Source organism: Myzus persicae, unplaced genomic scaffold, assembly GCF_001856785.1.
Source record: "Myzus persicae strain clone G006 unplaced genomic scaffold, MPER_G0061.0, whole genome shotgun sequence".
Lineage (NCBI taxonomy): Eukaryota > Metazoa > Arthropoda > Insecta > Hemiptera > Aphididae > Myzus > Myzus persicae.
In genome coordinates this window covers 193,112-219,800 of record NW_019101580.1, presented here as the reverse complement: position 1 = coordinate 219,800, position 26,689 = coordinate 193,112, and the positions used below count along the sequence as shown (strand labels likewise).

General features: G+C 28.9%; 4 protein-coding genes across 8 annotated transcripts; 2 read left to right on the top strand and 2 right to left on the bottom strand.

The window, feature by feature from the left end:
* Nucleotides 1–622: 622 nt before the first annotated feature.
* On the top strand, nucleotides 623–6,271 carry LOC111029785. Of its 2 annotated transcripts, XM_022308951.1 has the most exons (11): nucleotides 623–661; nucleotides 804–953; nucleotides 2,532–2,643; nucleotides 2,706–2,918; nucleotides 2,995–3,108; nucleotides 3,961–4,155; nucleotides 4,218–4,430; nucleotides 4,531–4,716; nucleotides 4,796–5,056; nucleotides 5,148–5,360; nucleotides 6,137–6,271. In XM_022308951.1, the coding sequence occupies exons 3-10, from the start codon at nucleotides 2,560–2,562 to the stop codon at nucleotides 5,301–5,303; spliced, it is 1,422 nt and encodes a 473-aa protein (XP_022164643.1). In that variant the 5' UTR covers nucleotides 623–661; nucleotides 804–953; nucleotides 2,532–2,559; the 3' UTR covers nucleotides 5,304–5,360; nucleotides 6,137–6,271. The 2 variants fall into 2 exon arrangements, with proteins under 2 accessions (XP_022164643.1, XP_022164642.1); XM_022308950.1 differs by lacking the exon at nucleotides 623–661 and having other exon boundaries at nucleotides 715–953.
* Nucleotides 3,099–25,733, bottom strand: LOC111029787 (BLOC-1-related complex subunit 6). Of its 3 annotated transcripts, XM_022308955.1 has the most exons (3): nucleotides 25,429–25,733; nucleotides 10,093–10,151; nucleotides 3,099–3,806 (listed from the first exon to the last, which is right to left on the bottom strand). In XM_022308955.1, exon 3 carries the CDS (start codon nucleotides 3,771–3,773, stop codon nucleotides 3,330–3,332), a length of 444 nt encoding a protein of 147 aa, XP_022164647.1. In that variant the 5' UTR covers nucleotides 3,774–3,806; nucleotides 10,093–10,151; nucleotides 25,429–25,733; the 3' UTR covers nucleotides 3,099–3,329. The 3 variants fall into 3 exon arrangements, with proteins under 3 accessions (XP_022164647.1, XP_022164646.1, XP_022164648.1); XM_022308954.1 differs by lacking the exon at nucleotides 10,093–10,151 and having other exon boundaries at nucleotides 25,429–25,730; XM_022308956.1 differs by lacking the exons at nucleotides 10,093–10,151; nucleotides 25,429–25,733 and adding an exon at nucleotides 11,299–11,920.
* Nucleotides 12,112–22,711, top strand: LOC111029784 (peroxidase-like). Of its 2 annotated transcripts, XM_022308948.1 has the most exons (11): nucleotides 12,112–12,408; nucleotides 17,828–17,933; nucleotides 18,030–18,282; nucleotides 18,363–18,589; nucleotides 19,065–19,220; nucleotides 19,303–19,499; nucleotides 19,834–20,417; nucleotides 21,268–21,421; nucleotides 21,575–21,748; nucleotides 21,822–22,011; nucleotides 22,077–22,273. In XM_022308948.1, the coding sequence occupies exons 2-11, from the start codon at nucleotides 17,843–17,845 to the stop codon at nucleotides 22,271–22,273; spliced, it is 2,223 nt and encodes a 740-aa protein (XP_022164640.1). In that variant the 5' UTR covers nucleotides 12,112–12,408; nucleotides 17,828–17,842. The 2 variants fall into 2 exon arrangements, with proteins under 2 accessions (XP_022164640.1, XP_022164641.1); XM_022308949.1 differs by lacking the exon at nucleotides 12,112–12,408 and having other exon boundaries at nucleotides 17,843–17,933; nucleotides 22,077–22,711.
* Nucleotides 24,315–25,543, bottom strand: LOC111029786 (ELMO domain-containing protein 2). The gene has a single exon (XM_022308953.1). The coding sequence runs from the start codon at nucleotides 25,343–25,345 to the stop codon at nucleotides 24,392–24,394; it is 954 nt and encodes a 317-aa protein (XP_022164645.1). The 5' UTR covers nucleotides 25,346–25,543; the 3' UTR covers nucleotides 24,315–24,391.
* Nucleotides 25,734–26,689: the final 956 nt, after the last annotated feature.

The following is a 26,689-nucleotide window of genomic DNA, read 5'->3' as shown; positions in this document are numbered from 1 at the left end:
TTTAATGAACGCAAGGTTGTTAGGTGAGTAAAAGTTAATAGTAAACAAATTGTAGTAATTTAACTGGCTAAGTCTAAAATTAATATGAAAAAAATTAACCTATCCCAGATTAAATAATACATCTACTTTTTTGTAATTATAGTACGCGGTTCACTTAAAGTATTTTGTGCCTATCCGTATAACATATAATATAATTTTATCAATAAATATAAAAGTATTGAAGTATTATTATTATTTAATTATTTTATTCGCTTTTAGTCAATGACTCTATGGTATCTTAACTATAACTTAACTGAAGAAAGTTGAGTTATTTCAACAGTCAATTAAACTAATGAAGTAAAAACAATCATTTTTTCCACTTAACTTTTTACTTAGTAAATGCACATTGAACTTGTCCACCTTAGATAATATTTATAAAGGCATATTAATATTTGTTATGCGGAAAATATCCCTCCTTTATGACATAATTTGAAAATCTAAAAAAATGCGGGAACACAAGAAGAGATCAATGAAATCCTAATTGTATAGCGTCTTTGGGCTACCAGTTCAACGGTGAATTCTCCGGTGACTATTTAACAAAGGCCATTATGTTGTACGTTTTTGGCTAAATATAACTAAATAATATGAATTAACAGAATTATGAAAATTACGCAGAATTGCAGTAAGTAGAAAATGAAATTACGATTATTTAGCATTAATGTAATTATGTCCCTATGGCCTCTACTGTATCGTCTGTATCCGGCTAAATATAATATTACGATAATCGAATAATCGATAGTCAAATGTTTATTCTATGTTTCTAGTTGTGTGTTGCCGTCGGTGACGAGTGACAACGATCATTTCTCTTACTGAACTTCGTTCATTCAGTATTTGCATTTTGCCATTAGGTATTTTCTGTTTTTTCATCTGTCGTTTGTGTCTGCTGACGGTTTTTTTCCGTTCACTTATTCTCAGTAAGTACACCATTATGTATTTGTATAACATCAAAACGTATCCTTATATCATAGACCGTATAGTGCTCGCTGTAGTGCCTTGTTAATTATTAGATAGGTACATATTGCATAAATACATAATGAATAGGATTTTACTTATTGTGCATAGTTACTCATAAAAGTTCGCTTGAACTGCATTCACAGATAGGTATTAAATTTATTACTTAGGTAGGTACTAATACTTATTCAAGTTTTTTAAAACATTCTTAGAATTGAATAATTTGCAAAGACAATATAGGTACTCTTTTTTTTCTTCCTGTTCTTTATGTCATTAATAATTGCTATTAATCATTTATTATGCGGCACTTAAATAAACTCATACTTTGTTTCTTAAATGTATTAATGAGTTTAAGTATGTACATTAAAACAATTTTTAAATAATATTTTATAGGTGGGTATGCTTAAAGATTGTTTGAGGAATCTATTGAAGGTTTTTCGTTTTAAATTATTAAGTACTTACGTTAATATTGTCTATGTTACATTTGTATTGGCTATGAATAACTATATCGGCCTGTTTATTTTATTAAGTACCTACATAAATCATTTCCTACATCAATGTTGTCCCTGGTTTCAAAAATATGGGCACTTTTCGGTCATCACAATTAGCGACTAGGTAGGTACTTGATTAAGCAGTAGGAGACTACTGTCAGTTGTCATTATTTGCAATTCAGCTATTGCTTCTACTAAATTTGAACACCATATTTAATTACAGGGACAATTTACAGAGTATTATGTCTATTTATTTATCAAAAAATATTATACAAAAATAAAATTAAAAGTTGCTAAACATTATTTTATTATGATTTACTGATCAATAGTGACCAATATGTGTAGATATAGAATGTATAAAAAATTAACAAATACCAATGTAATTAGTAAAATTTGTATGAGTACTTAGTTATTATATTTATTATTAATATTAATCGATCAATATACATAATTTGTTAAAATGGCCCACGTGTGATAAATACTATAGATTCAATATTACATATAGGTTTTTTGTGCAACCATTTATAGGAACTATTATCCATAATAATAAAGATTAAGCTGTTTTGGGTAGTCATAATTACTAAATTGTGATTACTGAAAAATCATGAGTAGGCCCTACTAGGCCCCTAGTTGCAATGAATGAAAAATATCAACCAAAAATACTTGTATCTATACAATTTTTAATTGTTTTATAAATGAACCTGAGAATTAAAATTATTAAGTATACCTATAGGTAGGATATTATATTTTATATAGTCATAAAGGTTAGGTCATAGGTTAGTCATAGGTTTATACCTACATTATTTAATGATATAATACAACAGATATAATAACAGGAAAATAATATCTTCTGTAATAATAATATATTAACTACAAAGTAGAAATTCTATATACTATTCTTGTTACAATTTTGTTAGTTTTCTGAGTAGTTAATAATGATTAATAATAATAAAATGTATTACTATATAGTCATGACATCTTCATATTTATTTTTTATGTGGAGGATGTAAATATATGTACAAAATTAATATAACTTTGTTTGTACAATAGAGATATCACAAATTTAATTAAAGACAATATGGAACAAATAGTCAAGATTTTTGTACATCAAAGTTACTTTATAGACAATGATTTAGTTGTTGATTATAATGTCGAACAAGAAGTAAGTTTTGTTTTAAAGTTATTTAAAAGTCATAAATTCTCATTCCTTGACTTTTATTTTAGGCTCTTATAAATGTATCCTCTAAAGATTGGATAGCATTAATACCTAAAGGATGGTCTGGAGTAGACGAACAAGTTGCTTATAAAACTATTGATAGTGATTGTGATGTAGCAAATTTGGCAATTAAATCAGTTATCATGGAGAAAAAGTGTTTTCAAGATGTCGTTGAATGTGAGAAACATTATCAATTAATGTATATAAGCCAACATTTAGAGGTAAAAAATTACATTGATATATTGTAACAATATTGGTGCATTCAGTTGGTATTTAATTAATACTAAGTATTAATAGATATTAGGCAGAAGTGAGTACTTTATATTTCTTCATCAATCTGGAACTTGCAACTGTATTCCTTCATCTATACAAAATGAAACTAAAGACAATTCTAAGCTAAGTCGATTATCTGTAAGTATTTATTAACAATTTTAACATAAAAAAAACCATAAGTTTATAACCAAAAGTAAGTTATTGTAATGAATAGTTAAAATATAATAATATATACATCATACATTGATAATACAAGTTTTATTATGACTGACAATGATAATAATTAAAATTTTACATATTAAATAAACATTCTTACTCAGAACAATTGTTTTAATGCATATTTTATTACAAATATGATATCAATTAACTGCATTCTCAAATAAATCTAAAATGTGTTTTATATCTTTAACTTGTTGAGCCAATTTATAGATGGGTTCCATTTCTTTCGAGACTTCTTCACATTTAGCCATTAATTGATACATAGATTTAATATTAGCATCAATTGAATCGCATGTTTTACAAACCACATCCCTGTATATTTCCAAACAGTCAACAGTTAATGCAGACATGCTATGTAAAACTCCTGAGAGAGATTCAGATAATGTATCTACAGATGCAGCAATATTTCTGGCTTCAAATTCTAGGTCGTTTAGTAAATTGGCATCTAAAACAAATCTTCCTAAAGGTCTAGTAGGCATTGTTGGGCTGGTCTGTTTCAGTTTGTTTTCCAAATCTTCAGCTATAAATGTTACCATATCCCCATTCTTGGTTACTATTCCTTCAAGATTGTTTAAAAAGTCCATTTTATTAGATTCTTTCACTTTTCAATGTCTCATCTGAAATTTAAAATAAAAATAATTATAACAGTTATTAGTACATATAAGATAATTAAATTTACATGATCATGTGATATGTAGCTAACCTAACCATTTACATTAAAAATATATTGCTATAATTGTGTGTATTTATTTTGTATGATTATTTCATCAGTCATCCTCTAACCGCAACAAACCATTACGTAGACAATCGCCAACTCCACGCTCATTTTACAAAAATCGACCTCAATCACAAAATAGTGTAATAAAAAGTGAAAAATTGAAACCAAAACAATGGTCAACAAATAAATGTAATAAATGTAATGCATCAAACAACTTTTCTGCACTTGAAAGTGCATACCTCGCAAAAGTATGGATATTAAGTATTAATTATATAAAGAAAAATAATTTTAATCAAATTTATTCAATTAGATTCAAGATTTAACAGAAAATAATGAAATTATGGAACAACGTTTAGTGACATTTGAAAAAGATTTGGTTCATACATTAGAGGTAGTTAACAAACAATTCAAATTAAGCACAGCCATTTCACAACAAAAACGAAGTATTCAAAAATTTATTGATGATTTAGTTGATGGCTTAGTTAATGATGGCAAGATAACATTTTGGGCTCGTGATCAAGAGGTAAATTTCAATTATTTTATAAAAGAACAGTTATTATCTAAATATAAAAAAAAAATGTCATTATAATATTAAATATAAATAAATCTAATAAATGGTTTAGTTTTCAGTTGTTCGAGAATTCCCAGAAAAAAACCAAATCTCTCCTTTACCAGATGACTCATTGTCTATTAACAAGTCACTAAATTTGTCCAAAGAGGTTTATATGAAAGCTATTATTGGTCAACAAGAGGAAACTATTCAACATCTTGTCGATAAAATAAAGGATTTGTTTGATATTTTCCTCAAAGTATAAATAATTATAAGAATCAATTATTTATAAATTATAAACAAATATAAATAGCTTATAATGGATACAATTTTTTTAGGTAAACTCGCAAGTAAATGAACAAAATAAGTCGGATTCAGCTTCATCTGAAAGTAAAATAAGTAATATAGGTTATATGGATAGTTCAGGAACTACATATTTTTCTCCTCCATCGTATATTACTAATACTTTGAACGATATCAATTTATACTTGGCCAATACTGTTAGTTATAATAATAGAATTGAAAAATTAGAAATGAATGCAAATGCTTGTAACTGGACAAACAACACTTTTTCTGGTACTGAATTTCCTTTTACTCTGGTAAGCAAAATGAATTAGGTTTTTTTGGTAATTATAATATCATATATGAAATAAAATATCATAAATATAACTAAAAATTATATTAATTTAGGAATCAAATGTAGTTCCTACAATAAGTAATGAAGTCAAAAACAAAGTATTGACCTTTGAAGATTGGAAAAAAGAAGAAACCCCGTTTACATTGTGTACTCAATCACCTGAAAACTGTACCAGTGAAAAAACAAGTGGATTGAATATTAAACAATAGATTGGACGCCGATGAAAGTAATACAATTTTACACAAGGAAGTAATATTTCTTTTAAGGTGGGTTCATTCTTATTTCTTATTTACTAACTAAATATTATGAGAGTTAAAAGTACATAAAAATAACTTAACTTGAATGTCTTTATAAAAAATGTTTAAAATTAGTTAAAAGTCTAAAGATTGGTACTTGTATACAATTGTACAGTTGAAATATTTCTTTACCTGAGGATTAATGTTCTCCAATATTACCATATTCTGAGAATATTTTGTTACTAAATGTATTAGTTTTAAATGTTTGTTTAATTTGTCAGGTATTTTAAACTTAAAATGTTTTTATTTGAATTTATAAACATTACATCTAAATATTACATACAAATTAAAAGCTTAAATGTTTGACTGTTCTTAGACTTTGTTTTTTTTTAACAAAACTGTATTCTTGCATTTACTGGTAGGTGCATCATTAATTATACCTATATATATTAGTATATTACTAATAACATCTTGACGTAGATCATTCCGGTAAATATGCTTTCATTACTTAATCACATATTTTATTGCTATCAAACAACAACTTATAAAATATTAAAAATTTGAATTTTTATTAAATATTTAAATAAGTGAAATGTAATAGATCCGTACAGTTCTTTTCCGTATTGATGAGAAATCAATAGACTTAAAAAATCCGAAATCAGGAGTGAGGGGTATGTTAAAAGAAGTTTTCTGAAAGCGTATAAATAAGATATGGTTTACTTTAAATGATGATTTTACTATAATAAAAATGTATATTCACCAATATTTATAATTACATGTTTTAATATATTATTTATTATTTTTAGATGTTCCTTGTAATCATCATTTTATAATTTTATATGTAATGATACTGAAGTTCAGATTTACTTTTGGAGTTTTTTTTTTGTTTTATTTAATTTTTTCATGATTCACCAATAATATATAATACATAATTATGTTATTTTTCATATAGATTTTTTTCTTATATTCCAAAACTGTAATTCCATAAATGAATATTTTTTTGATTTTTGCTGTAATTTAACATAAATTGTTTAATTTAACATAATATATTGATTGACATTTGTAATAAATTTATTTAAAATTTAAAAAATATGATGTGTTCATTGATTAATTGTTTTAAAAAACAATACTTTTAGAATTAGATGACCTGTTTTGATTTTTGATTCATATTGTTTTTTTTATGTTATATGTGTTATATTTTTATTATTATTATGATCCTGTTTGTTACAATATCAAGAATAACATATAAACCCATGTAACTTGCTTTTTTAAATTTTAATAAGCTTTTGCAACTTAATTTGGTGGTATAAATTAGTATAAACTAATGTATATGAAAAATGATTCTGAACACAGGACCATGTGGCTGATCTGTTTCTATTATTAACTTCCAAAGGTATAATATATGTATGGTTAGCAATTTATTAATTTGATAGGTTTCACTAATTTTTATATAAAAAAAAAAATCTGAAGTCAATATACCATAGAATAAAACAATATGTTCATGATATGATTAACTTCATATTGCTCTGAATGTTTGAAAACATCTTTTATTGTATCTAGAAAATTATTGTATTTGTAATGATGGACATTTTAAAGTTTCTATTTTTTTGAATGACACTGCAAAAAGAAAATGTGGCAAGTATTTTTGATATCATATTTTAACTTTCGGTAAGAACATCCTATGAGGAATCTAGAATGACATTTTAAGTATTAAATTTGAAAATGTTTTGAAGTTTATTCTAATTTTTTTTATTAATTTAATAATTTTCATATTAAACATCATTTAAACATAAACGATTGTAAAAAACAAATATTTGTTATGTTTTTAAAATGCTTTAAGAACAACAAATAGAAAACATGTTTACGCAGAAAAAAGATATTTTGAAAATGAAAAAGAAGAGAAAAAAACGAAAACATTTAGTAAAGATGTGTAACTATACCTTCTTGAGTGACAACAAAACAATTAATTCTATTTAGTAAAAAACAACTTATTGAGCTTGTTCTTTTGTTTTTTTTGTTATCATTTATTCTTTTCCCTAATATAAAAAATGTTAAGAGTTCCCTATTGTTGATCTTCAATTTAACAACTTAATCGAATAAACTACCAGAAAGCAAAAACCATCTTCAAAGTTCAAGTAAAATGTTGCAAAAGAAAATATTGTTTATTTGTAAACAATAATATATTTAAGTATACCAATTAAATACAAGTTACACAATTATTATTTTAAGTAAGTAGTGCATTTTAGTTCAAAAGTAGTTATAATATGAAAAATATCATTTGTAATGTATAGTATATGTCTTGGCAATTGTTACATGGAGTTTACACTGCTTGTAAATTTTCTAACATTAGATTGGCACAATACATTTTATAGACGTAATAATATTTTTAATATTTGTATTTTGTTTACGAGTTAATGGTTGTTTATTTCAAAAATGACTATTGGCTATGAGCCTCATTATTATAACAGAAAAAAGTAAACTTAAAATAACACATGGGTTTTAAGAAAATATTTTTTAACATTGATTTATGATTGTATATAGTGTTGTTTGAATGTATAAAAATTTAAAACTATAATTTTACATGATTGGATAGATTCTGTTATCAATCCTATAGGCCATGGGGCATAGACTATTACAATTGTTGCTATTTTAAAAGTTTTATTCGCTAAATTAGACATCAAATTTATGAGAATATAAATTCTTTGTGATAATTGATGGAAGATAAAACAAGAAAAAACTGGTTTCTTGTTGAACGCAGTGTGAAACAGGTTTAAATTGAATTTCTTGTACCACGATCCTATAAATCGCAACTGCTCGAAATAACAACAAATAACAATGGTACATCAAAAATCTGTAACCAATTCGAAGGTATTGTCCTTGAATAATATCCAACCTCTGACACGGTCAAATAAAAAAAAAAGATCAAGTTCAGTTACCATGAAAATTAAAATCCATATACCATATGTTACGAAAATTAAAAAAGACCGAGACACCAATATATAAAGATTATATATTTATATAGGTATTATTATATCGTAACATTTCTTATATATATTACGGAAACTACAAAAATATATATTCTACATATTTTACGAGTTTATATTTTGATATTATTTGTTTGGAAATGTATGAATGGTGAATCCTTTATTCTTATATAGATTATACTTATACCTATAAGGTTGTAACCTATAGCTACTATATATATATATTATACCATGTTGTCCATATTATGTATTATTAAAATTGGTAATCAATAAACGATGGTATATTTAAACTTAAAATTAAAATATTAGGTAAGACAAGACAGCCCGGAATAGAATGTAATGTTAGATTTGTTTCCTTGGAATTTTTATTTTATTATGATACGTTGTTTTTTCAAATGCGGTTTTCATATGGATACGTTTTACTGCTGTGATAATACATAAAGAATATTTTTTGGTTTGTAATAATAGTGCCTAATCCTAACATCATTTAGCAAAATTCGTAATTATTAATAACCTATATATTTACACAATTATAGGCTTTAATGTGACTAGTTCATAAATATTAAGTAATAGAATCAAAAATGAAATATTATTATTAATATGTAGGTATACCGTATATGATCATAATTCATAACTCTTGGGTTTAAATTTTGCATTTTTGTTTACATCTTGTAATCAACATTCAACAATACACAACGTGTATGTCTATTAAGTACGGTAAAATACTTGTATTAGTTTTGTATTCAAGAGATATCGATTGGTACCTATTTAAAACTGATCAAAATACATTATTAAGTGCCAAATGAAATTCTCCGACTTTCTATTAAAACCGCTGATGAATTTCGATTGTTTGGAAAACTTCAAAAGATGACCATAATCAATAATAAAATGAAAAAGTTTTCTATTTTTAACAGAAAGTGTACCTTTAACTTTTAATGCTTTATACTAGATATGCATAACGTTGAAGATGTATCCATTTCTGGAATATTTTTTTTTGTTAATGTTTAATAAATACAACAATGTAATATAAGTATATTTACTAATAGCAAATACGTTCTAAAAAATTAACTAGTAAGTAATAACATTGATTTAATTTAGTTTTTTCCTAAATATTTATGTAAAATTGCAGACAAGTAGTATTTGCAAATCAATACTGGTAATTCATTGACATAGTTATATTTATTAGGTACATTCGAAAAAATGATAATGAATAATTGGTAGTTCCCATGATTCACCAGTAAAGTGCCAAAGTGTAATATTTTATTATATTCTACTGTAATAATCGGTACTTCTACAATTAAATAAATAATTACGCCATACAACCGTATATTCGTGTCAATGTAGGATCAATCTGCAAATTTAGTCGATGGACACGTCAACATGTCGTTAGTCCTTAAAGATTAAAATGTTAGTCGATTGGTACAAGTATTGAAATATAATAATATCATGGATTTGGATCATAGATCTAGTATTTTTTTGTGATCACACTGCGGGATTATAAGCTAATGCATAGATAAGTATATTATTGTATTCTGTTTGGCTTGTTCGCCTTGTTCACATAGTCGCGTGTGGAACGTGCATGTCAAAATACCGGTTGAGATGTATTTTTAACTTGCACAGATTAAGTAGGGCGCATTTGCGGATGACGGTCAGAGTACAAATTAAATTCGAAAAATTAACAAGTCCGCGTAGACGCATTATAATAAATTAATAAACAAATGAATACTGTGTATTAAACATATTTTATATGTACGTATTATATCTGTTTGTTACTATACATTATTTGGCCGACCACTTGAAACAGTTATACCAAAATCAATTGACGTTGTACAGTTATCTGTAAACATATATTAAAAAATATTTTTTATTTCGTTCATACAAATACCTACCTATCAAAATAAAATCGACGTACAGTACTTAATTTTTTACTGATGTATAAGTATTACTATCTATCTTATTCTCTTCTTCTCTATCTTACTCTATCTATAAAAATATTAATCAATGCAGCCATTTTTTAAAAAAGGAAAAAATAAATAATAAGGAAACAGAACAAAATGTATAGAATTATATACATTATACATAAGTTGTGATGAATACCTTGTACATAGTTTATGCACGATGCACGTAGTACGTAGCTATACAATAGTATATATTATAGTACAGCCGCTTGAGTTTGTAATTAACTATAGTTTATAATAACTAATAAGTAATAACACATATCACTTAACCCATCATGCGTATAATAGTAATTTGGGCAGAACGATTGGTTGGATAATTATCCGATTTTTTTTTAGCACAGGTACTTAAACGTAATTGCGCTTTATTCGATTAATATAACACTATTTAATACTGTCTCTATAACAATATAATAAGCAATAGGCAAATAGTTGCAATAGGCATAATATATAAATCGCGATTATATTATGCTATCAATGTCTCGTCTCTTGCCTTTATGTTTATAATATATTTACTATTCAGCAGCGGCGACAATAATATAGACGTCTCAGTATTATATAATTATATACATTTATACATATTTTCTACTGTATCTCATTTTATTTATTTATTTAAAATTTAAGGGGTCATGAGATATTTAGATCCAATGTAGAATATAATAGTACAATATCGACAGTAATATAAATGATAATAATACTAATACTGTATGTCTGACGTCTGTACTATGTCTATATTACATAATGTGTATAAGTGAATTAACTATTAAATGTATTCAAATGAATAAAAATCGAAACGAAACGTGAAAAACGGCCGTTCAAAACTCGCTGAAATATGTAACTCTCTCTTTTTCTAAATCGTGAGCGTGGATATTACTGTTTTTCTGCGTACATGATAAAATGTCTGACACGCGTGCATTTAAACAGAATTTAAAAGCAACAAAACGTGTCAAATTAGTTTAAAATTATATATTTTCATCCTCTAACCCTGCCGTTTGTGACTGGGTACACACTACACACTTAAACACTTACGCGTGGTCATATTGTTATGTATTGTTGTAGTACTGTTTCATTGTGCAATTATTAGGTATTTCATTGTCCGTACAATCTCCGATACGCGTACATAGGTACTCGCCAATTCGCAATAATCGCGAGCACACGGGCACAAACATTGGCGAAAAACGCCCGCATATACGGGTTTCAGGCGCAACTCTATGTACATATAGACGGCTACATGCCTACATATTATTATATATATATTTTATTCTCACCACAATTTATAATATATTATTATACTGAACGCGAATTATTATTGTTATGTCGGTGATAAACATTTATCGAGATCTGCACATATAATAGTACAATAAAATATTTTAGCACTTCTTTTTTTTAAGCTCAAATCGAAGTGTTGCACATCAAAACCGGTTTGACGATAATAATTTCAATCGCCGCGGCGCGTACATACGTTCAAGTTGCGCGGCGAGCAGAAGAAATTTATTCCGGTACCTATAAATTGCGGTGTGTGTGTAAGGTGTGTATGTGTGTGTGTGAGGTGTGTTTGTGTACGCGTGTAATATATTATGTACCTACGTTGACGCGAATACTGCGCGTCGAAATCGAGAAAAAAAATCATACACCGAAGATAGCATAATATTAATATCATTACGTATGTACCTTGGTACCTATAGTATTATTATTATTATTATTATATTTATATTATTGTGTTGACGATTAATTTACGCGTGTCACACGAGTATTATTTTTATTTTTTTCATTAATGACGTCCGTCAACTTTCAGGTAAAATTTCCCTCGCTTTGTTCATAATCCCGTTTCGCGTTCCTCCGCGCGATATACCCACTATAATATAATATTATAGAGAGCCGCCCGCCGCCGCCGCGGCTGTCCACTCGCTGCTGCAGTTTTGTCAAAGCCAAAGGTGAATCTTTTTTTACGCTTGGGAAGGGAGACGCTGCCGCGTTTTGCTCAAGACGAGACGCATTTTCATTCAGTGCTATCCGGGCAATACGACGACGTGCTACAATAGTTGATACCGCGGCGGCCACAGCAGTATAATATTATCGATGGTTTCTTTTGCGTTCGTCAACGTGCACCAGCACCATTGGTCGATTTGTCCACTTTAAGTGAGTACCAGTACCGTTTATATGTTATAAATTTAGTGTTTACCCTCACCCATGTGTACTTGTAGTTCTTGAGCAGTTAACTGTTAAGTAGTACAATAGTCTATTATTATAGTTTTGATAGGCAATACAGTTTTAGCGTAGTAATTTTGCTAGCGCGCCCGCGCAGTTCGCTTGTTTTTTCGTTATTTTTGTTGCGCGTACGATTATTTATTTCCACAACTTTATTTAAAACATTATTGTTGTTATTATTAAGAGCTTACCAGCCACTCCGCCGAAAACGTATTGGCGATTTCACAAAATAGTTTTGGACGACGTCTCTATAGGTACATCAAAATAAATGTTTAAATGTTATTGAAACCTGAACACACTATTCAACAGGGTACATATATATATATATATATATATATATAATTTAAATACATTAAAAAGTTTTTAAAAACATTAAATCCCAAGAAAATGTTTTTTTCGACGTTGTTATTTATTGTTTATATATTAATCCTTGTCGTGAAAACCAAGTAGCCTACCTAATAAAAACAATATAATGCGTGTTGGTTTATTTTATAGCCTTCAGAGTTCGGTTATACATATATGAAACGTCGTCTTGTATAAAATAATTATTTCTATATTTTAATTTACATAATATATCCAAACAAGTAGTTTATAGGTATAAATGTTTTTATGCGTGCTACATCTACTACGCATATAAATAATTAGCATTAGTTTTTGTCTTCAACACTTATGGACCTTTTATTAAATGTAACAATAACATGGTAACAACCTTTGTTATGTTTGATATTCTACACAAAACCACAATATACGTTTAAAGATGTATTTATCTTTGTCTTTGTGATCACATTCTCTGCATGGTTAATGTTAAATAATAGGTGAAGGTTAGGTATTGGCTAAAAACAACAATTTATTTAAGGCTAACTTACTATAATAGGTACAAGCCAAAATTAAATAGGTATTAATGAACATCAGGGAAATTTACATTGTTATTTTAACAAGTATTAATCATATTGGGTGTTTCATAGACAAAAATACAATAATTAAATGGAAAAAAATGAAATTTACGTACATAACATTATAGCTGTAAATTACGTAAAAAATGTACTTTTACAATGCCTACAATAATACATACCTATAAACGTTATTGTTAAATAATTATTATTTAGATTTTTAAAAAGAATTATATTATTGTCTATTTGTGTATTTGACTATTTATAAGTCCATAACATATTACAAAATATGTATTCCCAAACTAATAAGTAATAACTATTATTATTTAGGATTAAGGTGGTTCTTTTTTTATAATATTTATATGTATTAGTAATTTTATAATGATAGTCATCATATTAACTAATAACTAATAAGTTTAAATAATCATAATAATATTCTGAGGGAAAATATAAAAAGTGCAGTATACTATATATAATTGAGGTAAATGTAAGACTTTGTTAAAAAATCCTGATTTTTGTAGAAGTCATTTATATAGTGGTGATGACTAATAGAATATAAAAGGTCTCTTAACTTGTCTTGTGGCGTGTATACTTTGATCATTTTGAAAATTGGTAATCGACTACTGATAAATGGCTATATCTTTTATTATGTTGTAAATTATTTAAATAAATATAATACATTAGATAATTGTATGAAAATATACTTATGCAAACATCGTAAGTTTAAATTATAGTAACATTGTATCATTGTAAATTGTAATTAGTGCTTAAATGACACGTATTTTGCAAGAGTAAATCTCGGCCACTGTATGTAGATCATTCAAAAGTTAAAACTTCAAGAGGGGACTGATAAAAAGCAATCCGAAGACTAAAAGGCACTTGGAATTTATTCTAAAGCGTAGTTAGACATATTTTCATTTATTCGGGAAAATTCGATGCGTATATATCAGTATTTGCAGAAGATCAATTTTTGCGTAGTTTAAACTTCTGATGTTAGTGACTTATGTCATGTAAACGTTAATGATTTAATTCAGTTTCTAAATACTAGAAGTTGTTTTATCTTTCAGTTTATGCAATATAATTATAATTCAACAACTTTTTGAATGTATTGTTATAAAAACAAATAGTAGCATTAGGTAATTGTAATATAAAATGCATTGTAATATAATATATTATACTGATTAGTGATTGCAACATAAAATTCGATTGTTGGTACTTTGCAATAAGTTTAATTGGTATTAATTAAAGTATTGTTGAATGTTTATGCATTTAGTAGCAAGAGTAAAAAATAATTGGAGTTCAATTAAGAAACTCATAAACATTTTTAATTCAATATAATTTATATATATATTTTAATATATATATTATTTAACATTTTGAGTGGATTAATGTATTGATCTAGCATGTACTTTGAGCTAATGTAAAAAATCCTTAGTATACTTAAAATAATTTAGTAAAACAAAAAAAAATAGATATAGTTATTTTGTATAAAAAAAAAAAAAAATGTAGAGACTTGAATTGTTCACCAAATAAGCGTACTGCCATTTACTATAAAGTGTAAAAACACGATATACAATTTTTAAAATTTTTTTAACTTTTTTGCTATTTATATAATTATAGACATACAAAACGTTCTACTTTTTTAGTTTCGTTTGTTGATTTATGTATCATTTTTGATTTTTACTAAAAAGCCTGAACATTTAATACAAGATTCTTTAAAAGTTATTTCTACCTCAGTTAAGAAATACAATTTTTCAAATTTCATTAACAAAAATGTACAAATTATTTTGTACTTAAAAAAATATACAATCTTAAATATTAGGTATCACTATTATTATAATTATTTGAAAATTGAATTCAAGATTTGTTATAATTTTTTTTGAAAATCTAAGGCAAGATCTCACATAAGTTGTTCTGGAAGCAGTTAAAAAATAATCGAATATAGATAGGCACAAAAACATTTTTATAAGCTTTTGAAATACAAATTGAAAAATTGTCGAAACCTTGAAATTTAAAAAAAAATTTTGTTCAAAATGTATTAAGTTTTGATTTCTAATAGTTAACTAGCTAAGGTTTGGAAGTTCAAAACTTGTATTTAAGGTATCTTATTAGTTGTTATTATAGAAACCTAATAATCTGAAAAACTTAACATAATTTTATATTATGTACATTCTAGGTTCAAATGTCGATGAAATTGGATATTAATATTTAAAATGAAAAATAATATTTTGATAGTGGTTGTTCAAATAATTTTATACCTTTGTATGAACATTTTACCTCTATCCGTGTTATAATTTCATACAAACAATGAAATGATCAAAATATTTAGAATAATTCTTAGCTATTTATACCATGAATCTGTTCACACGACCGTCTCGAATCTCGATTCTATATGATACCTATATTGTTAAAAGTAACTGTTTATAATCCGAATCAGTGTATAATACATATTATGCTCGATTTGTTTTATCTTATACATCAAATGCTAGGCACTAGCTGGTAGGTACAACAACTGGTGGATAGCAGTGGATTACTTTCGTTATTATGTTCTATGAAATAGATTTAGAGGACGCAATGGCGTGATAAAAAGCGTCATAGCTTACTTCCCGCCCACGACACACAAATACTATACTAATAATTTACTATAACTTTAGTTATTTAGTAGTAATTCAAATAAAATTAATCGGATGGACTTGAAAGTTTTTGTCAAAACATCATTACAAATATTTTTATTATTTATTTCTATACACAATGAAATTTTCAAAATATCTAGACTATAATCTTAAGCCATTTGTATACCTCTAACCTATTCATATCATTCTACGGAAAGTCTGTAATTAATATTGACTTATATCAGTAATAAAGTAATAAGGTTCATGATACTGTATTACAATTATAGCAAAAAACTAAAATAATAAATATCCTTAGGAATAGGTAGGTTGACAAAGCATTGCCACTCAGAATCATTTTTTGTATAAAACTATTTACCATTTCAGAATCTTACTTGAGTATCTATATGCAATTTTTTTAAATAAAAATATCGTACTCACAAAAAATGCAACACGTGACATTTTAGATCGAAAAATTTTTTTAACCAATAGTTTCTTTTTTAAATTCAAAAGGTAGAAATATATCTTAAACGTCCATTGAAAGAATATTTTCATAAATAATTATTTATAGTGCAAGTTATTAGCTTTTTACAATTATTTTTTAAGTTACACACGTCATCATTGCTTATTACTGCAGTTATTAGGTCAGAGTGATATTTGATAGTTTAGACTCGAATTTTTATGAGAAAAAATCACGTTCTTTACAAATCAGTACTAAAATGCTAAAATGCTAGACTTTGGATTGGTATTATAGAATATACAGGATAAATGTATTGTTAGGTCAATATTATTAATCTATTATGCAACTTATGAAGGAGGAAAACACGTTTAATCTTATATAGATATCTGAGTGGTCAACAGTAATTACATTTTTAATTTCAACTAGTACCTAAACATTTCCTAATTACCTATATTTGAAAAATACTATCAAAATTATATGATACAATCGCAATATCCTAATAAGTAACAATGTTATATTTTATACGCGTTCTACTAGATATATTTTACATTTCATAATATTATTGATCATTATTTGTCTTTGGTAGTATTAAATGTTACATGAAATAATATTAATTAACCAAAGATCGACCTTTTAGGACGATAAATCGTTTTTCTGCTAGTATATTACTGTGCATAAATATATAATAATTTATTCATAAATTAATTCTTCGAAATGTGTAAAATTGTATGTCATAGTTAAATAGCGCATGTACCTTCTTTGTTTGATAAGAAACAAATATCTGCAAGTATATACAATATTATAATACACGTTAAAATGATATACTTTTTATCGGGTAATTTAGATTAAAAAACATATAATGAATTTTAGTCAAGGTTTTTTAGATAGGAGTGATGGAGTATTATAGCTATGCAAATTGAAGAGTAATACAAATTATCTTATATCTATAGACTACATAACTACACACAACTTTTAGAACGCTCTAAACCAAAAAATTGGATACGTATAGGTAGATATACAAGAAAAAAATTATAATGGTCCACTCAGGATCTAAAAGTTAGCTTCTATAAAACCGGTCGAGATCAACGAACTAACTATGAAGACTATAATGCTAAAAATTATTTTTTTTTTAACTGTTCTTAAATTCTTTATGGTTAACTTTTAACAAATTATACCTGCTGATATTTTGAAGGTTAATCCTCCTTGGAGAACTATTTGTGTAAATACATTTTAACACAGTCATTATATAACATTAAAATTTATTTTTATGCACTGTAATTGTCGAGCTATAATAGTTTATACTGAGACGATCTAAAAAATAATAATAAAAAAATTTATTTTTAATAATATAATTATTATATATTAACTAATTATTTTGAAAATGATTGCAGTTTTTGATTACCAAAATGAGTTCCTCAATATCCATACAATTGTTGATTTGCATAGTGGTATTCTTACCATCGTGTTACAGAGGAGAAACCGAATTAAACAAAGAAGGTATCCATATAAATCATAATTTTATACTTAGTTTTAATTTGTTGTAATATAAATTGATTGCAACGGTTAAATTGTATATAATTATTCTGGTGATAGACTCATCAAACCAGTTCCTAAATCTCAAAACCCAAGATCTAGAAAATGCAATTCAATATGGTACCCAACAAATCAATATGCTTTCTCGCCATGAAGATTCGTTGTCGTATGCTGATGTTCATGTGAAAATTGGGAGTCCGTCTCATGGACAACTGATCGATTCTCAGCCTTCCATAGACGGACATTTGGCATCTCGGAATGCTGAGATTGTTATTAAAGCTTCACACTACATAATGAACAAACATTGTTCGGGGTAAAATTAAGCAAACAAACATCCCAATGAAATAAAAATTAAAAATTAAATTGTATCAATATATGAAACTATCATTTTAGCTCCGGGATTAGTAAAATACAATGTGCCAAAGACTTAGCAAAAGTGAAACTAGACCAGACTTCTCTGGGTCGAATGTGTCTGTCGAAGTATTTCAACGAAACAGCGTGCGCCGGAAGGAACTTGAAGTATCGCAGCGCAGACGGTTCTTGTAACAATTTGAAACATTCCTTTTGGGGAAATGCAAACACGGCATATAAACGTTTACTGTTTCCAGTCTACAAAGATGGTAATAATATTTCAAAATTGTACTTACAACGCATAATGTATCTTGCAATATAATACACAACATGCACAATACATTTTTATTCTTATTTAATATACAATAACATAGGGATCGCCCGTGTACGAACTTTATCTGGCCCGTAGACAATACATTTGACTTTTTTTTAAGGCAAATCAAATGAGGTTTTCATTAATTTTAATTTTGCCTTAACTTTCTTTCGATAAACGTGTGCTTAAGATTGTGTAGCCACCGCGGACCGCGGAAACTTCCTGAAATAAGTTTTCCTGCAATAAACACTCCTATATACACGGTTGCTACAAATATATCTATGACAATTTAACACCCGCACGACTAGAATTCTGTACAACATAAAATAATATTATAATATCTACCCACATTTACTGCTTGGTAGTTTATAATGCGTTTTATAGTACCTATAATCTTAAACACCTAATAATTTCATTGATCGTGTGCATAGGTTTGAGCTCGATTAAAGAACTGCCGAATTCCAGAGAACTGAGCACCGGTCTTGTCAACGACGAGAACTCGCCCGACAGCGTGAAAACGATCGCGATGGCGTACTGGACGATTTTCATCGGCCACGACCTGTCACACACGGCGGTTTCCAGCATGCGTAGGATTTAACACATAACCGTATATTATATTAGTCGATTGATCATAATTAATGCATGCGTACGTATATGTGAAATCCATAGTGAAAACGAACAAATCGGTGGACTGTTGTAACGAGAACGGAATGAAGCAATCGCCCCGGTACACACACCCGTCGTGCGCGCCCATCATCATACCGAAAGACGATAGATTTTTTTCGCCGCTACGCCGCACGTGCATGAACTACGTGCGCTCAGTGCCAGCGATGCGGACCGATTGCACGTTTGGACCCAGAGAACAGGTAACAACCATGGCATATTTAATAACACCACTTGAATATAGATAAATTCATAATATATGGGTAATATTATTATTGTAATTAATAACTAATATAGGTATCTACGGGGGACCCTACGAAAATGTATACAATCAAAATCGCGAATTTTGTAAAATAAATATAGTCAGCGAACGTTTTGTCGCCTAATCTAACACCTTGCGATGTTGATTTGTTACATTTTGTCGTTCGTGAAAAACCGTGTGCGCGGGGTAGTGCGGTTTCTCACATTGAAAAATCTCCAAAAATCACCGATTTGAAAACTCGTACCATACCCATTTAACACGCTTATGTTCCGCAGCTGAACCAGGCCACTCACTTTTTGGACGGGTCGATGATATACGGCTCTTCGGCTCAACAGACGTGGTCGTTGAGGAGCAAGTCGCGAGGTCAACTGTTGACGCACACGGGCGGCGACGGCGACAGCGATAGCGACAGTGACGGCGACCCGCTGCGACCGCAGTACATGCCGCTGGCCGCCAGCGAATCGAATGCGTGCCAGTCGGACGGGGACGGCGCCGGTACGTGCTACACGGCGGGCGACGTCCGGGCGAACGCGCAGCCCCACTTGACGGCCATGCACACGCTATGGATGAGGGAACACAACCGGGTGGCCGGGCTTCTGGCCGTGGTCAACCCGCACTGGGACGACGAGCGCGCGTTCCAGGAGGCCAGGAAAATCGTGGTGGCGTCTATACAGCACGTCACTTATGGCGAGTGGCTGCCGGCACTGCTCGGCAAAAAATACACCAAGCGGAACGGACTGGAACTGTTGCCGAAAGGTTACAGCGACGCGTATGACGAGAACGCCGACCCGACCGTCAGCAACAGTTTCGCGACCGCCATATTGCCGTTCGTCAATTCCATGTTCAACGAAACTCTCAGGTTCGTTTATGCAGGATGTCATATTGTTGTTATTATTATTCCATTATGGAGTATGCCTTTATTTCGTGGTGTTGATTTCGACAACAGCTGTGAACATTCATCATTGTTCAGAATTTTTGTGTTAGAAAAATTTAAGAGCCCTGCCCTTATGTCTTTAATAAGGGGCGATATGTAGGCAATAAGCAATTACGTCGGCGCCTATGGCGCTACTATAACATTCGTGTTAGTTGTAGAATGTGGATGATGATTCCTGATTAGTGTGAATGTGGTTGTATACCGGGTTATACAGCGGTGCGTGTCTACGATACCGCTGACCAAAAATGAAAAGCCCCATTTTTGCTCAAAACAGGCTTTACAGGAAAAACTCTCACCCCTCGTAGTGGTCCACTTTTATTACTTATTTTTGGAAATAGAATGTTTTTATACAGGGTAAATTTATTGGACTTTGATTTTTGATTTTGTTGCTTAAACCAAAATAATTAAAAAAACAAGCTTGTAAAAATCGGTCACATTATAAATCGTATATTTGGTTAAGAAATATAATTTTGAAAATCAAAGTCCAATGCGGCCTGTCAAAAGTGTTTCTCTTTTCAAAAAAAAAATGTTATTTAAATCAGATCATTCTACAAGGCATGAGAGTTTTTCCTGTAAAGCATGTAGAAAAGACATATGCATTTTAATGTTATAGGGAAGTTAAATTTAATTTTCAAATGAAATTATATACAATTATATCCATTGAAATTTAAAGTTTCGTGCTTTGAGAGAATCATCCGACATCCAATGCATAATATTCATAAGATGAGGTCTTGGAGCTAGGTACTCAAAATGTTCACGCATGTTTTTTTTATAGTTTATACTTTGAAAACCGAGTGACCAACAAAAGTCTTTCGCTAAAGGAACACTTTAATCGACCGTCCGATTTACAGATGAACTACATGGATCACCTTATCAGAGGACTGTCTATGCAGAATACACAAAAAGTCGATATGTTATTCACGCAAACGGTATGTTTTTGCAAGACCTTAGACAATCAAGATGATCATAAGTCATAGCGCAACGACTTTGTTTTTTATTACATAATTAATGATGACGTCAATATAATAAGCGTATATTTTATTACGTTATGTTTACTATATATACATGTTTGCATTTTTTAGATTACAAATTACTTATACAGTCATCCGGATAATATGTTTGGCATGGACATAGTCAGCTTGGATATACAACGAAGCCGCGACCATGGTATTCCAAGCTACACACAATTTAGAAAATATTGTGGACTAAAAGAGATAAAAAACGTACAAGATTTGACCCAGATCATGGTTAAAGGAGTAAGTTTTAAAAAATGTGAAATTTAATAAAGTACAGTGTACTGATTAATTTATTCCGGTATGTTTTGTTTAGTCAACAAATAAATTATTGAGACAATACAAAACTTGGGACGATATAGATCTATTGATAGGTGCACTGTTTGAGAAACACGAAGACGACGCTATGGTAGGCCCAACGATGAGGTGTATCATTAGAGAACAGTTTATAAGAACTAGAACGGCAGACAGATATTTTTATGATTTGCCAAAAGTATTCAAAAAACGTTAGTATAGCTGAATTATTTATTATGAGAGTACCACATTTTAACTGAACATTTTTTAATTGTAGATCAATTGGCAGAAATCCGAAAAGTGACCCTCGCCAGAGTCTTTTGCGATAACAGTGATAATGTCACTAAGATGCAGCAACGAGTATTTTTTAAACCAGTATCTGCAGAAGATGATTTGCTATCTTGTGATTCCCTATTAATTCCAAAAATCAATCTTAAACATTGGTTAGAAACTGTTGATGCAAATCGGAAATAACTTAGATATCAATGTCTAAAAGGTCATAAACGTAATTGGCTATTATTTGACTTGTGATTGAAGCCTACTGACTACTGATAACTTGTTATTCTTTTTTATTGTTAGTCTTATTACTAACCATCTAAATCACTTGCGTCATTGGCCTACGTATAGTGTACACATAGGCTTTCATGATAACAACTATAAATGATAAACTATACAATTTAAACAACAAATTCCTTTAGAGAATTTAGGCAAATTAGATTTTATTTATTTTTTTGAATAAGTTAAAACTAGATGAACATAGGTTTTATTGTATAGGTATTATTTGATTTTTCATATTGTACTTAAATGAAAAAAATATTCTTATGTGGATTGTTATCCAAATTTCCTATTACATCACTGTACCTTATTAATAAATTGTAAATTATTAATAATAAAATACCGTCTTAACACTTATTTTTAAAAATATAATTATTATTGTAGGTATTACCTTTTTATTTGTGATTTTATAAGTAAGAATTAATAACTTTAAGATATCAAATATGTACTTGTCTTAAATTAAAATCTTAAAGGTTTACTTTCTTTACGTTTCTTTATAAAAGAATTTTTAATTTTTAAATTATATATTTAAGTTATTTTTTAATATAGTATTTATGGTTAATTATTATATTTAATAATAATAGGATATATAGTATTACATTTTTAAGACCTGGAATACCTGTGGTGGTGAACACATCATTCCTATTATTACGACGTATGTGGATTCCAACATTATTTGTTATTTAACTTATATTCTTTTTGAAAATGAGTTATTAGGAATATTTTCAAAATAAAAGTGTCTTACTGGCCCAAAAACTTAACATGCATTTAAAATTTTTTTTTTTGGAAACAAGGTAGGTAAAAAAATTGTTGGAATTTACTTATTTATAATGTTCATGGATATCATTCCAATAACAGAAATTAGAAATATGGTTGTCTATTTACTATAATATCAAGATTCAAGATAGACCTTATATCAGGATAATACCTGAAAAACTTATGTACATATGTTCAATTAATAATGACTAGGACCCATAAGATGTAGGAGTTGCATATTTTTCTAAATGATTTTAATTATAACACACCAATCAAGACATTGATTCTATAAAATGAAGATTTAAAAATAAAATAATTATATCCATTTTTTTTTTGCACATTTTGTTGATTATAATACAAACAAAGTTGTCGTTTCTAAATTTTTACGTATATCCAGTATTGTCTAAAAAATGTTTTTATCAAAATCATTTCCCAAAGATTTATACAAAGTAGCAAAAAGCACATTTCCATTTCTTTAATCCATTATAACACAACTTTTAGTTATGACCTAACATCAATAAGTGGAACAATGACAAACAATTATTTTTGTCCAACCAGTTTTCACCATATTTCTGTAATATTATAGCTATTTGATCATAATAAATTATCATGTAACTAATAATTAATATGTTTGAATTTCGTTTTTGCATATTATACCAATTTTGACTTTTATAACTTCCAAGCCATAATAATGAGTAATGGTCAAAGAACTTATATACACCTTTATTTAATTATAAACTGAATTTCCACTTACTATTTATCTTGTTAGTAAATTTGCATTCAAAATTTAAGAAATATCTAAACAATAATTAACATACTTAATATCTCAATTTTATAAATGTACAGTCTAGTTAATAACACTTAATTTTTCAAAATATTTCTGGAAAAATGCATTATGTTATGAAACTGTAGGTAATTAATTACCTATTTTATTATAGACATTTACCACCTATTATAATATAATTAAGTTTAATTAATCTAACATTTTAATAATACTTTTATCAATGAAAAAAACATTAAGTGTTGACATTAAAATATGTCAGAGAAATTTATTTTAACTTTTGAGTTTAACAAAAAACGAACTATTTACATCATAATTTTTGAATAATTTTAATAGGTACATTAATTGTTATGTATGATGTCAAAACAACAATAATTTTACATTTTTTGTTTTTATAAATCATTAAAATGTTTAGAAAAATGGCCAAATGATAGGTATAATACATAATTAAAGTAGCAGTCTAATTAATTGTATACTTAATAGACTTACAAAATATAATTTCACCTATTTAACACATCAGTTGTATTATCATTAGGAACATCAATTAGAAAAACAGTATCAATATTTTCCAGCGTTTGTCTAATAGTCGTTTCAAATTGCTTACGATGAATTGCAAACTCCATGAGATCCTTAGGTTTTGCGTCCAACCAAAATTTGTCAAACTTCCAAAATAAGTAACAATAGAACTCGTTGAAATCTTCATATTCAGGTGCGTTGCGTTTATTATAAAAATGAGTCTTAGCTGAACCATCAACGACCAGTCCTAATGCCATACTCGTTAAATTTATTCCAACAATTGCAAACGCATACCCATGGATTGGATGCATTGAATGTGATAATGCTTGCCTGGCCAAATGGGTATATTTTGATGCAAAATATACCAAATTATCCAGCCCTAATGTTCCCATTCCTCGAAAATCAGTTTTTGGGTCATCTCCTTGGAATCCAATGTCCTGCCACTGTTTGGTTACCCTATTTTCTAGACGATCATTTGGCTTCAGTTCATCCCATAAAAGTAACAACGATTTTTCATGCACATCGTTGGTACAATCATATTGAATTGCTGCACTAGTCTTAATTTCTTCTACTAGTTGCATATATGACCATATATTGTTCACACATTGTCCAAGAGCGTTGTTAAATCGTTCATACTCACACTGGTCAATACGCTTTACGCGTGTGATTGTCGACACAGCATTTGGTATCTGAATGGATCGTCCCAAGTAGAAACTTCGGTCTGATGCACGAGCGTCTAACACAGTGAGCAGACCACGTATTTGTGGCCTGTTGGAATCGCGCAAAGATCGTTCTACATTCACTGTTCTACGAGCGCCCGCCGGCTGCGCATAGCATATGCGTTGCAGTTCGCAGAGCTTAGTGGTCTGGCGCAAGAACCATTTGATCACTTTCCTCAAATACCAATAGATATAATTCCGTACTAAGTGTAACCACATGACTACGGGCGGATAAAAGTCGTACAATATCGGGCTTTGACTTAGATTTCGTTATATAATAGCTTTGTGACTGGGTAACTTACCAGTAGAGGATTGTGCATGTCGATTGTCGATTGGGGCTGGACAGGCCGGTCTTAAGCGCACGTGACGTCTCCTCTTGGCTGAAAATTGTTTACGACGACCAACACAAAACGTAAAACGTATCGGTACCGGCCCTGGGCTGAACACGAAATGTGAAAACTCAACAGTTAAGACGGATGACGACAATCATTATAATGTATAATTAAGTACCTATTAATTACTATTTATATTTTATAATAATTAATGATGTAGAATAGCTGCTGCTGGTACCTATACAACTACCTATCAGAATTAAAATATGAAACGAACACGATATCGTTTTTCGATAACACACAGTGTCGCCGAATATTAAATGGAAACTTTTTTACATCCAACACTGTCGGGGTTGTGCCCGACATTATAACTACCCATGTCCGATAACATTTTCTCCGCAGAATTTTTGATTCAAGATTTCAGATTAGGCGGGATTATATTTTTAATATTTACGAACTCTGAACTACAACTGCTGAAGTCTCCTAGTAGTCCAAACTCCAAGTGACCAAGTCTACACGATATATAATTCGACATTACGAAATGGTTTAATGGTTTTAAGTCAAAATATCTCGGATACAAAATATCTCTAGTAAAAAATATCTTCAATTTAAAATTTATCCAGTAAAAATATTTTTTTATGGTACAAAATGTCACCGTTTAAAAATATCTCCAATAGAAATATCTCCATAGAAAATATTTTAATTTTTATTATACTTTATATTAATATTAATTCTTTTTGTAACAATAATTATTAAAAGTAGATAAAAATGTCTAATGTATTAGATTACTGATTTACTGAAAGTACATTTTCTTATAATAATGTTTAGAAAATAATCCCACAGGCAATAATAATAGCTAATCACAATATTACACTGACCAATTATTTGTATTGTCTGATATCTTTTTCACGCCTTCGAGTGCAATAATTACAAATCGGGATAAACGACTTTATCGACGTAGCTAACGACTATGCCGATACGACAGCAGTGTCAGTATAGAGTATAGTGTTTCTTAACGTAGGCGACACCCACACCACTCACGTTCGGTCTTCAGGGGGGGTGGTAGGTTTGAAGAGGGCATTGGAAGAATAATGCAGAATAATGGAAAACATATAAAACCCCTTTATCCAGTGACACGTATTATCATTATATTATTAAACATTTAGAGTTTTGGTTTTAATTTAAAACAGCATACCTACGAGCTGCGTAACAACATCCCACAGTGATGTAA

What these genes read in the sequence shown, in the direction of transcription:
- LOC111029784 (XM_022308949.1), top strand. Translation starts at nt 17,843, where the DNA reads ATGAGTTCCTCAATATCCATACAATTGTTGATTTGCATAGTGGTATTC. An exon ending in ATATGTTATTCACGCAAACG is followed by an intron (nt 21,422 to 21,574) that starts GTATGTTTTTGC and finishes TGCATTTTTTAG; the next exon opens with ATTACAAATTACTTATACAG. An exon ending in CCCAGATCATGGTTAAAGGA is followed by an intron (nt 21,749 to 21,821) that starts GTAAGTTTTAAA and finishes TGTTTTGTTTAG; the next exon opens with TCAACAAATAAATTATTGAG.
- LOC111029787 (XM_022308955.1), bottom strand. Translation starts at nt 3,773, where the DNA reads ATGGACTTTTTAAACAATCTTGAAGGAATAGTAACCAAGAATGGGGAT.
- LOC111029785 (XM_022308951.1), top strand. Translation starts at nt 2,560, where the DNA reads ATGGAACAAATAGTCAAGATTTTTGTACATCAAAGTTACTTTATAGAC. An exon ending in ATATAAGCCAACATTTAGAG is followed by an intron (nt 2,919 to 2,994) that starts GTAAAAAATTAC and finishes AAGTATTAATAG; the next exon opens with ATATTAGGCAGAAGTGAGTA. An exon ending in CTGAATTTCCTTTTACTCTG is followed by an intron (nt 5,057 to 5,147) that starts GTAAGCAAAATG and finishes ATATTAATTTAG; the next exon opens with GAATCAAATGTAGTTCCTAC.
- LOC111029786 (XM_022308953.1), bottom strand. Translation starts at nt 25,345, where the DNA reads ATGTGGTTACACTTAGTACGGAATTATATCTATTGGTATTTGAGGAAA.